General features: G+C 36.2%; 1 protein-coding gene across 1 annotated transcript; it reads left to right on the forward strand.

Moving 5' to 3' along the window:
• Nucleotides 1–582: 582 nt before the first annotated feature.
• On the forward strand, nt 583–12,712 carry NIPSNAP3A (nipsnap homolog 3A (C. elegans)). The gene is made up of 6 exons (XM_012638542.1): nt 583–798; nt 4,654–4,864; nt 6,843–7,001; nt 8,427–8,576; nt 11,863–11,949; nt 12,040–12,712. Exons 1-6 carry the CDS (start codon nt 739–741, stop codon nt 12,114–12,116), a joined length of 744 nt encoding a protein of 247 aa, XP_012493996.1. The 5' UTR covers nt 583–738; the 3' UTR covers nt 12,117–12,712.
• Nucleotides 12,713–13,008: the final 296 nt, after the last annotated feature.

A 13,008-nucleotide genomic window follows, 5' to 3' on the forward strand; every position in this document is an offset into this window, starting at 1 on the left:
TAATAATGTAAGCAATAGTACAATAATGTGTGCAATAATGTGGTTATTAGCAAGAATAATGTAAACATTAATATAATGTAGGTTAGTGTAAATTAATAATGTAACCAATTAACTAGTTTTATCGCAAGCATTATTAGATGCTGGAAGGAAAGAGAACTTTGGGGAGTGATATGAAAGAGACATAAATCCTCATCTCTTCCTTAGAAAGAAGTCCATAGATACTATCCATAACTGAAAAATCAAGAAATAGCAGAAAAGGCTATTTAAAAATACTGAAACAGGCATTAGAAGAAACAGCTTAAAATGTTGAAGGTGGTTATTCTGGGGACCAATACTCCGGGATTGGGAGAACTAGATCAGAGATCTGCTGTTTTACTTTTAAGGTTTACAGGAACATGCACAATCCCCGCACTTTTACGAATTCTACACAACTGGGCTTTGTAGCGTATGAGGTGGTGGGCGCAGAAAAGTGGAGCAGAACCGATCTCAGCACTCAGCTCATTCTAGTATCACCTCTAACATTGCGGCAAGAACGTCTGAGAAAAAACCGGCAGAGCACCGGTCAGCTCTAAAGACACGCGCCCCGCCTCCCGGCCAGGGGCGGAGCCCACCCCGCCGACCCCGCCCAAGCCTGCGTCAGCCTGTTATCCAGTCGCCGCTCACTTCCAGGCGGGAAGCCGTAAGAGAAGTCTCAGAAGGGACGTGGCTGGCGCCTTTCTCTGCGTTGCAAGCCGCGCCATGCTCGCCCTCCGGAGCGGCCTAACTAGGGCGCTGGCTGCGCGGATGCTCGCGCCCCAGGTACCGGCCACAGGGGTGCGCCCGACCACTACCCGGGGCAGGGGCGGGGCCGGGCGTCTGCGGAAAGCGCGGGAGTCCTGCGCGTGCGCCTCCGGTTCGCAAGCCCAGACCTAGAGCATCTGCGGGACCGCCAGGTTCTTGAGCGAGCCCCGGAGTCCTGAGGCGGGGACCCCGGGACGCAAGTGAGAAGGGCGCTGCCAAGGCAAGGGTACCCTTCCGAGGTCGCCTCCTGACCCACTTGCGGGCAGCCGGGGACAGAGGGCTTTTCTGGCCTGGATACCAGGCGGCCCCGAGGACACCCCTGAAGCGGTTTTGCAGCCCGGCACCATTGCGGCTGCGGCTCACCGAGCGCTGGCCACGTAGTCACCTGGCGATATCAGGGCTCCTGTTGATTTGTGGCCTTACAGGCCACCGCCTCCTCCATAGTTTAGATGCAAGCAGGGCAAAGGCCAACCCAGCCGCTTGCAGCAGAACCGGCCTCCCCCTTTGAAACGAAATACACAACTTGCCAGCATTTTCTGGAGAACCTTGAGGAGGCGGCCCAGGGTCCCAGTGGGGCCGGACCCAGCCCAGTCACCCGAGCCTCGTCCGGTTGGTCCCCAAGCCAGGCAGGGTCCCGAGCCCTGGAGCCAACATGATAAACTCTCTTAATCTTCGATGAGAAATGTACAAAACGGAGCTTATGATTCAGCTTACCTGTCGCATATTGGCCTATTGATTTCTTTTCCTTGCGGTGTTTTAGGCCTTTACTCCTTTCTCAAGGGAAAGGATAGGAAGGGGGTTATCCGATTCCAGAGGCAGACTTTCTGGTGAACACTGAAGAAGACAGTAATGTCCATTCACCCTAGATTAACAATGCAGTCTTTATCCTTCTGATTCTCCACTGGGGCAGAGTCAAAAATTATTTCCTTACAGAATTATTCTGAACTTTTAAATGTCTACCAGTTGTTCTCTTATAAGTGAACTGAAGTCGTTGCTGGTGAGAATGAGACCTAAGTTGGACGTAAGGGCGCGTGAAGCACTCGATTTCTGTCCCAGCCCAGTTACAGTCTTTCTGGGACAAAAATCTTACCGCCCCCCAACCAGCCACCCACTTCTGTCTTACTGCAGGTTCCTTACTGTATATTATTCCTGTGAAATATAATAAAAATGTGTGCCTTTGGCCAAATATTTTGTCCTCCAAATACAAATTAATCAAATCAACCTGAAATGCAATTGTTACAAATGCCCTATAGGCCCATTTTCTGATTTATTTATGATATTTCTTAAACTATGGATACTAGGCAGTTGTTTATTCTAATCACATTCGGTTATTAGAGTTTGGTTAAAAGGCACAGAAAGAATGTCCACTAACAGCAGGGGCAGCTGCAGTTGTTTGGAGGGGTAAGCATAGTTATTTAGGCAGTAAGAATATAACTCAGATGTGAATGGAATTATCTCAAGATAGATGATTATCATTAAGCCTTATTATGCACAATTAAGTAAAATACATATAGTGTTGTATTTTGTAAACAAAAATATATCAGAGAAAAGCCCACTGCTTTCGTTAGACATTACCAGGTAGTCAGTGTAAGCCCTAATTCGTCCATCGCTTTGTAGGTACCAAAACTGCTTTAATAGATTATTCTGGCGTCATCAGCTTCAGAAAATGGACACATGCTAACTAAACTTACATAAGATGGATTTGTACACAAGAATGCCAGTTAAGTTCAATCAGAAAATGAATTAGAAATTTATAGTGAATGTATGGCTATTTCAAAAGGAACTAATGATTCTTAAGGAATATATCCATAAACTTGGTGTAGCTGGAAGCACCAAATGCCCTTCTTTATATTGCATAATTAGAAACTAATTATGATTCATAAAATTCTGATTCTGAATTTTTTCCTTTTTCAGCTTTCATATAATCTACCACTATATTACAATGCAACTGGACAGGTCATAGCTTTTTACTGCATTAGTTACATTCCATTTCTATTTTTGATCAGTAGTTTACTTCATTGAATTTAGGAAATGCTTTGACCTGAACAGTAATTTTCATTTTTTTAAGAACCTAAAAGAGTGCTCTGCTAGTAAACATTGTTTTTATTGTGCCTGCCAAAAGATGAGCACATTTTGCAAAGTTCTTTTGTTTGTATAACTGTAACACATACACTGTTGACTGAAGATGGAATATTGGCTAAATAAGGGAAAACTCTTTATATTAGGTCATTAAATATGAAATGTCCAATTTCAAATCAAAAGTGTATTGTTATATTTCAAACAAGAAGCAGTACAGTTAATTAAAGTATGCACAATTGTGTAATTGTGCACAGTAATTACACAATTACTGTGTAATTAAACTATCAACACAGTTTTGCCATCTTAACGGTAGCTTATTTATGCCAGAAGCAAAGAAGCCTGGAGAGCAAGTGGCGATGACCTAGCAAAAGGCATTTTCAGTTTGTTAAGAATTGAATCTTTTTCCTTGCAACAAGTGGTCCAAAGCCTGAAGAAATGGTAGAAACGGTAGTCAGTCAGTGTGAGGTCTAGTGAATACGGTGGATGACAGAGAGTTTCCAAGTCCAGCCTCTGTAGTATGAGCAGTGTTGTTTGTGTGACGTATGGTTGAGCATTGTCCTGCGAAATTGGCCTGTCTCTATTAACCAATCTCGGCTGCTTAATCACATCCTCATCATTTTGTCCAGTTGGTTGCAGTAGACATCCACTGTAATCGATTGACCAGGTTTCTTGAAGCTGTAGTAGATAATACCAGCACTCCACCACCAAACAGACACCATTAGGTTTTTTTGATGAATGTTTGCTTTTGGAGTGTTTCGGCACTTCATTTTTATCCAACCACTGTGCTGAACACTTGCAATTGTCAAAAAGAATCTATCTTTCAACACACATAACAACAGGGTGTAGAAATAGCTCGCCTTTATGTTGTGACAGCAAAGAAAGGCAAGCTTCAAGACGATTTCTCTTCTGAGCCTCATTTAATTCATCCAGAACCCATCTATCCAGCTTCTTTACCTTGCTGATTTGTTTCAAATAGTCCAATATTGTTGGAATAGTAACGTCAAACCTTGCTGCTAATTCACACATAGGTTGAGATGGATTCGCTTCCACTACAGCTTTCAGCTCAACCATTACCCACCTTGGTCTCAGGTCACCCATGTGGCTCATTTTCAAAATTAAAATCACCAGAATGGAACTTCTCAAACCATTGATGTACTGTGTGCTCATTAGCCACATCCTTCCCCAAACACTTCATTGATATTTTGAGCTGTCTGCCCTGCATTCGCTCCATGACGGAACTCATATTTGAAAATAACATGAATTTTTGACTTATCCATGTTTTCACTCCAAAAACTGCTCTAAAAAAAAAAAAAAACTTCGAAAGATAATCACAAGCCAAACTATGCCTTTGAAAGACTAAGGATGTACCTTCATAATAAAAATAAAACCATTGTCAAAGTGAAATGTCAGAGATATCAACTGTCAAACTTAGTACGTAAGGAAATCGGACATTTCATACTTAATAACCTAATAAATTTATGAGAATCCTAACTGTAGTTCTTGGGTAAAGGAATACAATGAAGACTCCAGTGTCTTCTTATGAACAACTTTTCATGAAAAAGTGGCTAAAGGCAAACCCTTGCTAGGAAACAGTAACTATGTATTCAACATATTTAAGAGTAGTTAATCTTTATTGACATCTCTATGTAAACAAATGTAAATGGAGAGTTGGTGAGAGAAAACATGGATGAGTCTACTGAGTGTACCCCGTACGCAACTCAGATTTGGTTGTAACGTAATATAACAAATCCCTACGTTCCTCAAAATATTTAAATTTGCCTTGTCTTTCTTCAGGTGTACTCATCTTTTGCTACAGGCCCCAGACAATATGATGGGACATTCTATGAATTTCGTACCTATTATCTTAAACCCTCAAAGATGAATGAGTTCCTGGAAAATTTTAAGAAAAATATTCATCTTCGGACAGCTCACTCTGAATTGATTGGATATTGGAGTGTAGAATTTGGAGGCAGAGTGAATAAAGTGTTTCATATTTGGAAGTATGGTATGAGTCATCCAGCTTAAGTGTTCAGTAAAGATTTTTCATTCTGTTAGATATTATGTGAGACTTAGTTCTTGGATCTATATTTCTGTAGATACATATAAGTTATTAATGAGTAAAACTTTTAGAAAGCAATACCTATAATGTAAATTCAATGATTACTTTTCCCAGCGGTACACCTCTAATAACCTCTTGCTTGAACTCTTAACGTTTTTATAAATTGGAGAGTGTGGAGTCTCATATATAAAATCATAAAATTATGAACTAGACTTTCATTCTCAGAAAAATTTTAGAATGGTTTGTTATAAAGATGGTTTATGAAAAATGTAAAGCAGTGATTGTAAAGTCCAGCTTGGTTAAGATCACAAATGGAAAGGAGAAATATCTTTTCTTAATTATTAAAGCTACTGCTGGATATCAGGGTTTTTTGTTTTTTTGAGACAATCTTGCTCTGTCACCCAGGCTGGAGTGCAGTGGAATCATCATAGCTCACAGCAACCTCAAACTCCTGGACTCGAGTGATCCTGCTGCCTCATCCTCCCGAGTAGCTGGAACTACAGGCACACACCACCACGCCTAGCTAATTTTTCTATTTATAGTAGAGATGGGGGTCTCGCTCTTGCTCGGGCTGGTCTCGAACTCCTGAGCTCAAGCAATCCTCCCACCTTGGCCTCACAGAGTGCTAGAATTACAGGTGTGAGCCACCATGCCCAGCCTTGGATGTATTTTAACAGGAAAAATTAAACATTTAAGGGCTTTACGAAAATGGAGGTTTATAGGGGATGATGGTTAACTTTTAAGCCTCACCTAAGTCTGAGATTTAATAATTCTGTTATGTTTACACACTTTTGTTTCATTTTTGTACCCCAGAGTTTCAAGGAATTCACTATCATATTACTCTAGGTAGGCAAAGGAAAAGGAATCAGAGTTCCTCCCATATTGAAGCTGACCTATTCCTAGGTTTAGAAGAGGAAGGAGAACAAGTTACAAGAATCCCCAGAATGTTTGTTACTCCTGTGTCCACATCAGAACTTGATATCCAAATAACTTAATAATTTCATTTAGTGTTTGGTTTAGAGTTTTTCCCTATTGTAATAGAACAAGCCCCATTAAAACACAATTCATGTTTTAAATGCAGTACAAGTTGAATCACAGCCCATTATAAAACTAATAAAGTCCTGACATACCTCACTTAAACTGTAAGATAGGTGTTATTCCTTATCCCCAATGGAAACCATATAAGATTCTTTTACCATTAGTCTTGTGAGGTCCTAACAGTAAAAATAGCACTGGGCCCATACATTGGTAAATATATTAACATATACCTATTTGGGTAACTTAGAAGAGAAATAAGTTGTAAGGAAAATGAATGAGTGACAATAAGAGAATTGGTACTATTTCTTGGAAAGCTATTTGTTTAAAGGAGAAGAAACTTAAAAAGTACATTTTAATTTCACTTATTGTTAAACTTGATTCAAGGTGTGCCTTGACCTGAACCACCACTACCACCACCTCCAAAGAAAAATAGTCTTTCTCTAAACTAGCACTATAAATTAAATGCCTCAATTACATTAATAAGAATAGTCCATATAGAGTACTAACTACATGCCAAACGCTATTCTAAGCTCTTTCCATGTATTAAGTCATTTAATCCTCACAACCACCCTGGAGGTAGATGTCTTATCATCTCCATTTCACAGAAACTGAGGCACAGAAAGATTCAATAATTTACCTTCTCACACAACTGCCTACGTGGTAGAGCCTATAAAGCCCAGAATATGATATTATTTGTCTGCATTTCTATTCCCCTTTTAGAGCATGAGAACCTTGAGGGCAGATGTTACTTCTATTTATGTTGGTATCTCCAAAGGCATAACACAGTGTTCCCATATGGCATCAATGAACATTTACTGATTTGCGTGAAATCCAAATAGTACGGGTGATTTTAAATTTAAAATTTTTTTCTTCTTTTCTTCCATAGATAATTTTGCTCATCGAACTAAAGTTCGGCAAGCCTTGGCCAAAGATAAGGAATGGCAAGAACGATTCCTTATTCCAAATTTGGCTCTCATTGATAAACAAGAGAGTGAGATTACTTATCTGGTACCATGGTGCAAATTAGAAAAGCCTTCAAAAGAAGGTAAGTCCTTCCTTTTTAGTCACTTTGAGTTTTAACAAATAAAATACTAAGGAGCTTAAGCAATAAAAACTAAAGCTCCGCTGGAAAAAAAAATAAAGTTTATTCTTTGTTTTATATAGGAATATAGAATGATTATTGAGATAAAAATAAGTTAGAGCTCTTAGCTGATCCTTAAAGAAATGAGCATTAGATAATGAAGTATTTTTCCAAATTGAGGTCTTACGTATTCATAAAGCTTAGCCGTGCTACAGAAAAGGGTGACACAGGAAAGGTTGAGAAGTTGTGCATTGGGAGCAGGGAACATGTGTGGGTAAGTAAGGGATACTGAAATTTTATCATAATTTTAATATAAACTTTTAAATATAAAAGCATTTTCCACAAATTATAACTAATCTTAAATCATTAAGTACATCTTTGATTATAAAATTGACTGGAGGAAGCAAATTAACTGAAACTGTCAAGCTATATTATTTCTCAGTTTGAAGTTAATTCCTTAAGATTTATCTTCTTGGTGATTTCACTTCTTGCTGCCTTAAAGAAACTATTATCTCAATCCAGTTTTAAACAAAGGTCAGATTAGAAAAGCATAAACTAATTTAAATTTTATTTCACCATTATTCCCAACTTTATAGTGTGTTAGTTGGACCCTTATCCACTTAGATCTCCCCTCAGCAGTCAGCACTATCTAAATAAAATAGTTTGCTTCTTGGACAGTGTCAAATCTTGGTTCTGTTCCTCTGTGTTGTTCATGATTTCTGGGTAACTTTTGCATGTTTTTCCTTTGCTTCTCAAATCTACTTGTCCCTAGTTTTTTTCCCCTCCACTGGCCCTATAGTTCTGTCCAGAGGGTAAAATACTTTTCAAGTATTTACCTGGATATTTAGGAAAAATAAAACTATCTCTTTACATCTGTTTTTTTTTTTTTCCTCTAAGACTCAGAAACATCACTCTGGGTCCATTGTTTGCTTTGTTGTTCCTGTTAGAAATGGAAATTTACAGGGCTAAATTATACAAAGAAAAAAGTAGTGAAATTGGAAAGAAGAATAAAAGTGTAGGAGATTGGAAAATTCTTTTGTTCATTTTTTCTCTGAAAGTATGGATTCACGCAGCTCAAAAAATCCCACTTTGTTATAAATTCTCAGTATCAGTTTTAGTGACAAATTATAGATTCAAAATATTTCAGGTAATAGTTTTTATATTTTCTAGTCCTTTTTATTTGTCATCTGTATGATTAAGCTTAACAACTCACCCTTAAACATGGGCAAGGACTTTCTAAACATAAAAGCAAAGAAAAAGCAAATATAATAAATATGTCTATATGTATACATGTATGATTCTCCAAATCTGTATATATAGATAAGCCTTCCATGATTAGAAATTGTTTGAATGCCTTCTATAAAATAATTCTTTTTCTCCTTATTCTAGGAGTCTATGAACTGGCTACTTTTCAGATGAAACCTGGTGGACCAGCTCTCTGGGGTGATGCATTTAAAAGGGCAGTTCATACCCATGTTAATCTAGGCTACACAAAACTAGTTGGCGTTTTCCACACAGAATATGGAGAACTCAACAGAGGTATAGTTTTTCCATTTCTTTTATGAAATTGTGATGTATATTGGTGACTTAATAAGTTCCTTGGGTCAATTTGTCCTTCATTTAGAATATGTTTTATTAATTGCTAAATTTTTAGTTTTTCTGTAATTTTGAGGGTTGAGAAAACCCATTTTACATCTTATTTAGAACGTTAACACCTTGTGAAGACTTTAAATGCTAAACTACTGTTTTCCCTAATATATCAAAATGATTAAATTTTAAAAACTAAAGGAACCTCAAGAAACAATCTATTCATCTTTTTTCCCTGTAAATGTACTTTCATTGATTTTTTTAATACCATTACTTGGGGTAAGGAGATTATTTCTGAGTAATATATATATTTTTTATAAATATTAAAGCCCCCCTCATAAAAATTTACCCATTTTCTACTACTTAGAAAGATATATAGTGTATATATCAAGGTAAATTTACATACATAAATTTATTTAATAAAGCACATATTTGGGGTATTTTATATATTTTGTGGGGGGCATTTAACTTTTACAATTGAAAGATATTATAATCAGAATTTCAGGGTGTTTTTGTGGAAAATGATGAAAAACATTGTAAAGTTTATCTGAAAGGATAAGTGACTAAAACTAGCTAGTAAATACTTGGAAGACTCATAATATGCAGTTGCTCTCTTATCTCCACTTGATATCCAACAGACATCTCAAACATAATATGCCCAAGGCTGAGCCCCTGATCTTTATGCAGAAATTCAACTTCTAGTAATATATCATAAGAAAATAGTCAGGATATACAAAAGTATGTATGTTCAAGTGGGAAAATGCATGGAAGAGAAAAATTATTATGAAAATTGTTAGATGCCTATCTCACACCATATGCTAAAATAAAATCAAGATGGATTGTAGATTTCAGTGAAAACAATTCATAGAATGGCTAAAACAAAAGATAAATTTATTTCATAATATGGATGAGAACTAGATTTCTAAGGCAAAAAGGAATGAAGAAACTATGAAGGGAAAAAAAAAATCAACTGATGATTTTATTAGATAAAGGCTCAAACTTTCTGCATGCCGTAAATCACTATAAATGAAATACAAAAGCAAAAAGAAAAATTTATTTAAAAGTAGATACAGAATATGCAGATTAAAAATGTCATTTTTTAACCTAATAAAGAATACTTATATGGATATAAGATTATTAATAGATGTCAGGAAAAAATAAGTACTCATATACTGTATAAGGTTCATATTATCTTTCCCCCCAAAATTTAGCAATATAAATGCCTTAATTATTTTCATTTTCTTTGCCAGTATTATTTTTAGAAAATATACATAGGTGTATATGTGTGTAGGTATGTTTAGTTATACAGGAAAGAAATTTGAAAGGATATAAAATATACAGTAGTCATATTTGTATGAAGAGATTAAAGTATTTTTTAAGTCTCTAAATTTTCTATACTGGATATGTATAACTTTTTTATAAGAAAAAACTGCTGAAAACGTATGTGCACACACTTTTGAATTTTAAATTCAGTTTCAGTATGCTAGGAGAATTGGGACTGTGCCAACTATAAATCACTACACCATTTCTGTAGGACTGTATATAATATATGCACTATATATTTGTAAGTGTGTGTGTATATATACACACTTACATATATGTATGATGTGCTCTTTGGTACTCTCAATTTAAATAATTAGGAGTTTATATTAAAGAAATAATCAGATCCAGATTGCCCAGGTTTGAATCCCAGTTCCACTACTTACTAACTTTTTGACCATAGGTAAGTGAATCTCACTCTGCCTTAGTTTCTTCATCCACAAAATGATGATAGTCATAACCGAAATTATTATGAGGAATAAATGAGTTAATACATGAAAAATGCTTAAAACCAGGTCTGGTACATAGTAATCACCCAATAAATGTTAGTAGTAGTTGTCACTGATATTGTTATTATAGATACAGATGTAGGTGTGCTCAAATGAAGTTTATGTCAACATGTCAATATTGTTTACATTAAGGAAATGTTGGAAACAATGTGGTTTGACCTTTTTATGTAATACACATGTACATTTCTGTAGTACATGTATATGTCATGTATTAATAAGCATAAACATATATGAAAATGTATAAACATACATCAGAATACAGACATATATACACAAATATGGAAAGAGATACACCAAATATAAGAGTAGTTATTTCTGGGTGGCATAGGAATGATTCCTATTTTCTCTTTTTGTTTATCTGCATTTTTGTATGTATTTTAACACCTTACATTGTAATTATAAAAAATTTATAAACAGTTATGTATAAGAACATTTATTCTAGTATTTTGTATAATACTAAAATATAGGAAATAATCTAAATAGTTAATAAGGGGTTATCATAAAAAGTCGCTGTATCTGTAAGAAGGAATTCATATAGCCATTAAAAATTAATACTGCCATAGAAAATACTGGTTTTTTTTGTTGTTTTTTTTTTTTGAGACAGAGTCTCACTCTGTTGCCCTGACTAGAGTGAGTGCCGTGGCATCAGCCTAGCTCACAGCAACCTCAAACTCCTGGGCTCAAGCAATCCTACTGCCTCAGCCTCCCGAGTAGCTGGGACTACAGGAATGTGCCACCAAGCCTGGCTAATTTTTTCTATATATTTTTAGCTGTCCGATTAATTTCTTTCTATTTTTGGTAGAGACAGGGTCTCGCTCTTGCTCAGGCTGGTCTCGAACTCCTGAGCTCAAACGATCCACCTGCCTCGGCCTCCCAGAGTGCTAGGATTACAGGCGTGAGCCACCGTGCCCAGCCAGAAAATACTGTTTTTAAAAATCTGTTACTATGTATGATGTATAATAAGACCATTATTTGGTTTTACTCCTTTTTAAAGGAAATACACTAAATATTAATAGAGGTTTTCTCTAGGTAGTTAACATTATGCTTTTAATTTTCTTTTTGTATCACATAAATGTTCAATAGTAAACACAATAATTTTGCTTTTTTAATAAAATACAAAAGGAAGTCATGAAATTTGGATCTTGTCTTGATCGTGCCTTTGTTTTAGTTTAGTAATTTCCTTTTCCAAGCCTTCTGTTTCTTCATCTTTAAAACCAGTTTGATTAATTTATAAATTTCTCTACCAAGTCTCTGACCTCTTTGAAATCTTATCACCGAAATATTTAGTTTTACCTTTTTGACATCACTATTTTGATTTAAAGAATAGAATAATTTTGATTTATTTTCCTGTTATTTCTTATTCATTAATGCCCTATGTTTTGGAGTCTATTTGTGGTTTATTTCTGCAGTTCACGTTCTTTGGTGGAATGAGAGTGCAGACAGTCGAGCAGCTGGGAGACATCGGTCTCACGAGGATCCCAGAGTTGTGGCGGCTGGTAAGCTGTTTCACTAGGCATAGATTATTTTCAGAACAAATTTGACTCAGTTAATAACTCTATATGCCTTCTTATGAACTTTTTTTCCAGTTCGGGAAAGTGTTAACTTCCTAGAATCGCAGCAGAATATGCTTCTGATTCCTACATCATTTTCACCATTGAAATAGTTTTCTACTGAAATACGAAACATTTCATTAACTGCTATCAGATGTGTTCTACTAATGGTGCTTAAATTCTCCCAAGAGGGTCTCATTTTTATTTGAAGGAAGTGGTATGTTGATACACTATGTCCCTTGCATTTTTGAAAGCTGTATGTGTCCTTTGTCACCTCCACTTCAGGAAATAGTTCTGTTCACTTTCCCCATGGCATTTCCGTATCTGTCGTACATTAAAAATATTTGTCACTACTTCAAGATCTTGACTCTTCATTTATTTCAGAATATTTGTTCTCTTTTGACAACCCTTTGCTTCATAGCATTTTCTTGTATTCAAATAATGTTAAATTTTCATGCTTGTGACCATATTTTTAAATTATTAATATGTATTATCAATCTTTTCAATATGTCTGTTTTCTGAGTTTTAAGTTTTTCTGTCCAGTAAAGTTTATTTTGTAACACCAAATGAGAGTCATGAAAATATTAAACATATCTCTTTACTACCGAAAAGTACATTATCATTTGTGTCATCTATATTAACTGTGGTTTTCACATTAGTTATTAGTCACTTACTTGGAAAATAATGGTATTAGGTCCTGGTATTAAAACCTTTGAAGACTCGTTGGCTTATGTGCTGAAATGTCAGCCATGGAGGGTCTCATGGCTAAAGTGGCACTCACCGGATTGGTTTTCCCTCCATATTTCAGATCCTGAAGCCAGGAGGGTCTTTGGTGAGGGTGTTGGAGAGTTCCTGGGTACCAGTGTCCTCAGGAGCATCATCACTGGGGTATATGAGAATCCGCAAGCTCAGTAACTCACTCAAACCAGGAATTAGGAGGTAGAAAATTTTTTCTAAATAAAACACTTTATTAAACACTTCTTATGTGCCAGGCTCTCAAAACCG

This window comes from Propithecus coquereli, unplaced genomic scaffold (genome assembly GCF_000956105.1).
Source record: "Propithecus coquereli isolate 6110/MARCELLA unplaced genomic scaffold, Pcoq_1.0 Scaffold130, whole genome shotgun sequence".
NCBI lineage: Eukaryota > Metazoa > Chordata > Mammalia > Primates > Indriidae > Propithecus > Propithecus coquereli.

Coding starts and splice junctions, on each gene's coding strand:
- NIPSNAP3A (XM_012638542.1), top strand. CDS start 739: ATGCTCGCCCTCCGGAGCGGCCTAACTAGGGCGCTGGCTGCGCGGATG. Junction 7,002..8,426: donor AGAAAAGCCTTCAAAAGAAG/GTAAGTCCTTCC, acceptor TCCTTATTCTAG/GAGTCTATGAACTGGCTACT. Junction 11,950..12,039: donor TCCCAGAGTTGTGGCGGCTG/GTAAGCTGTTTC, acceptor CTTTTTTTCCAG/TTCGGGAAAGTGTTAACTTC.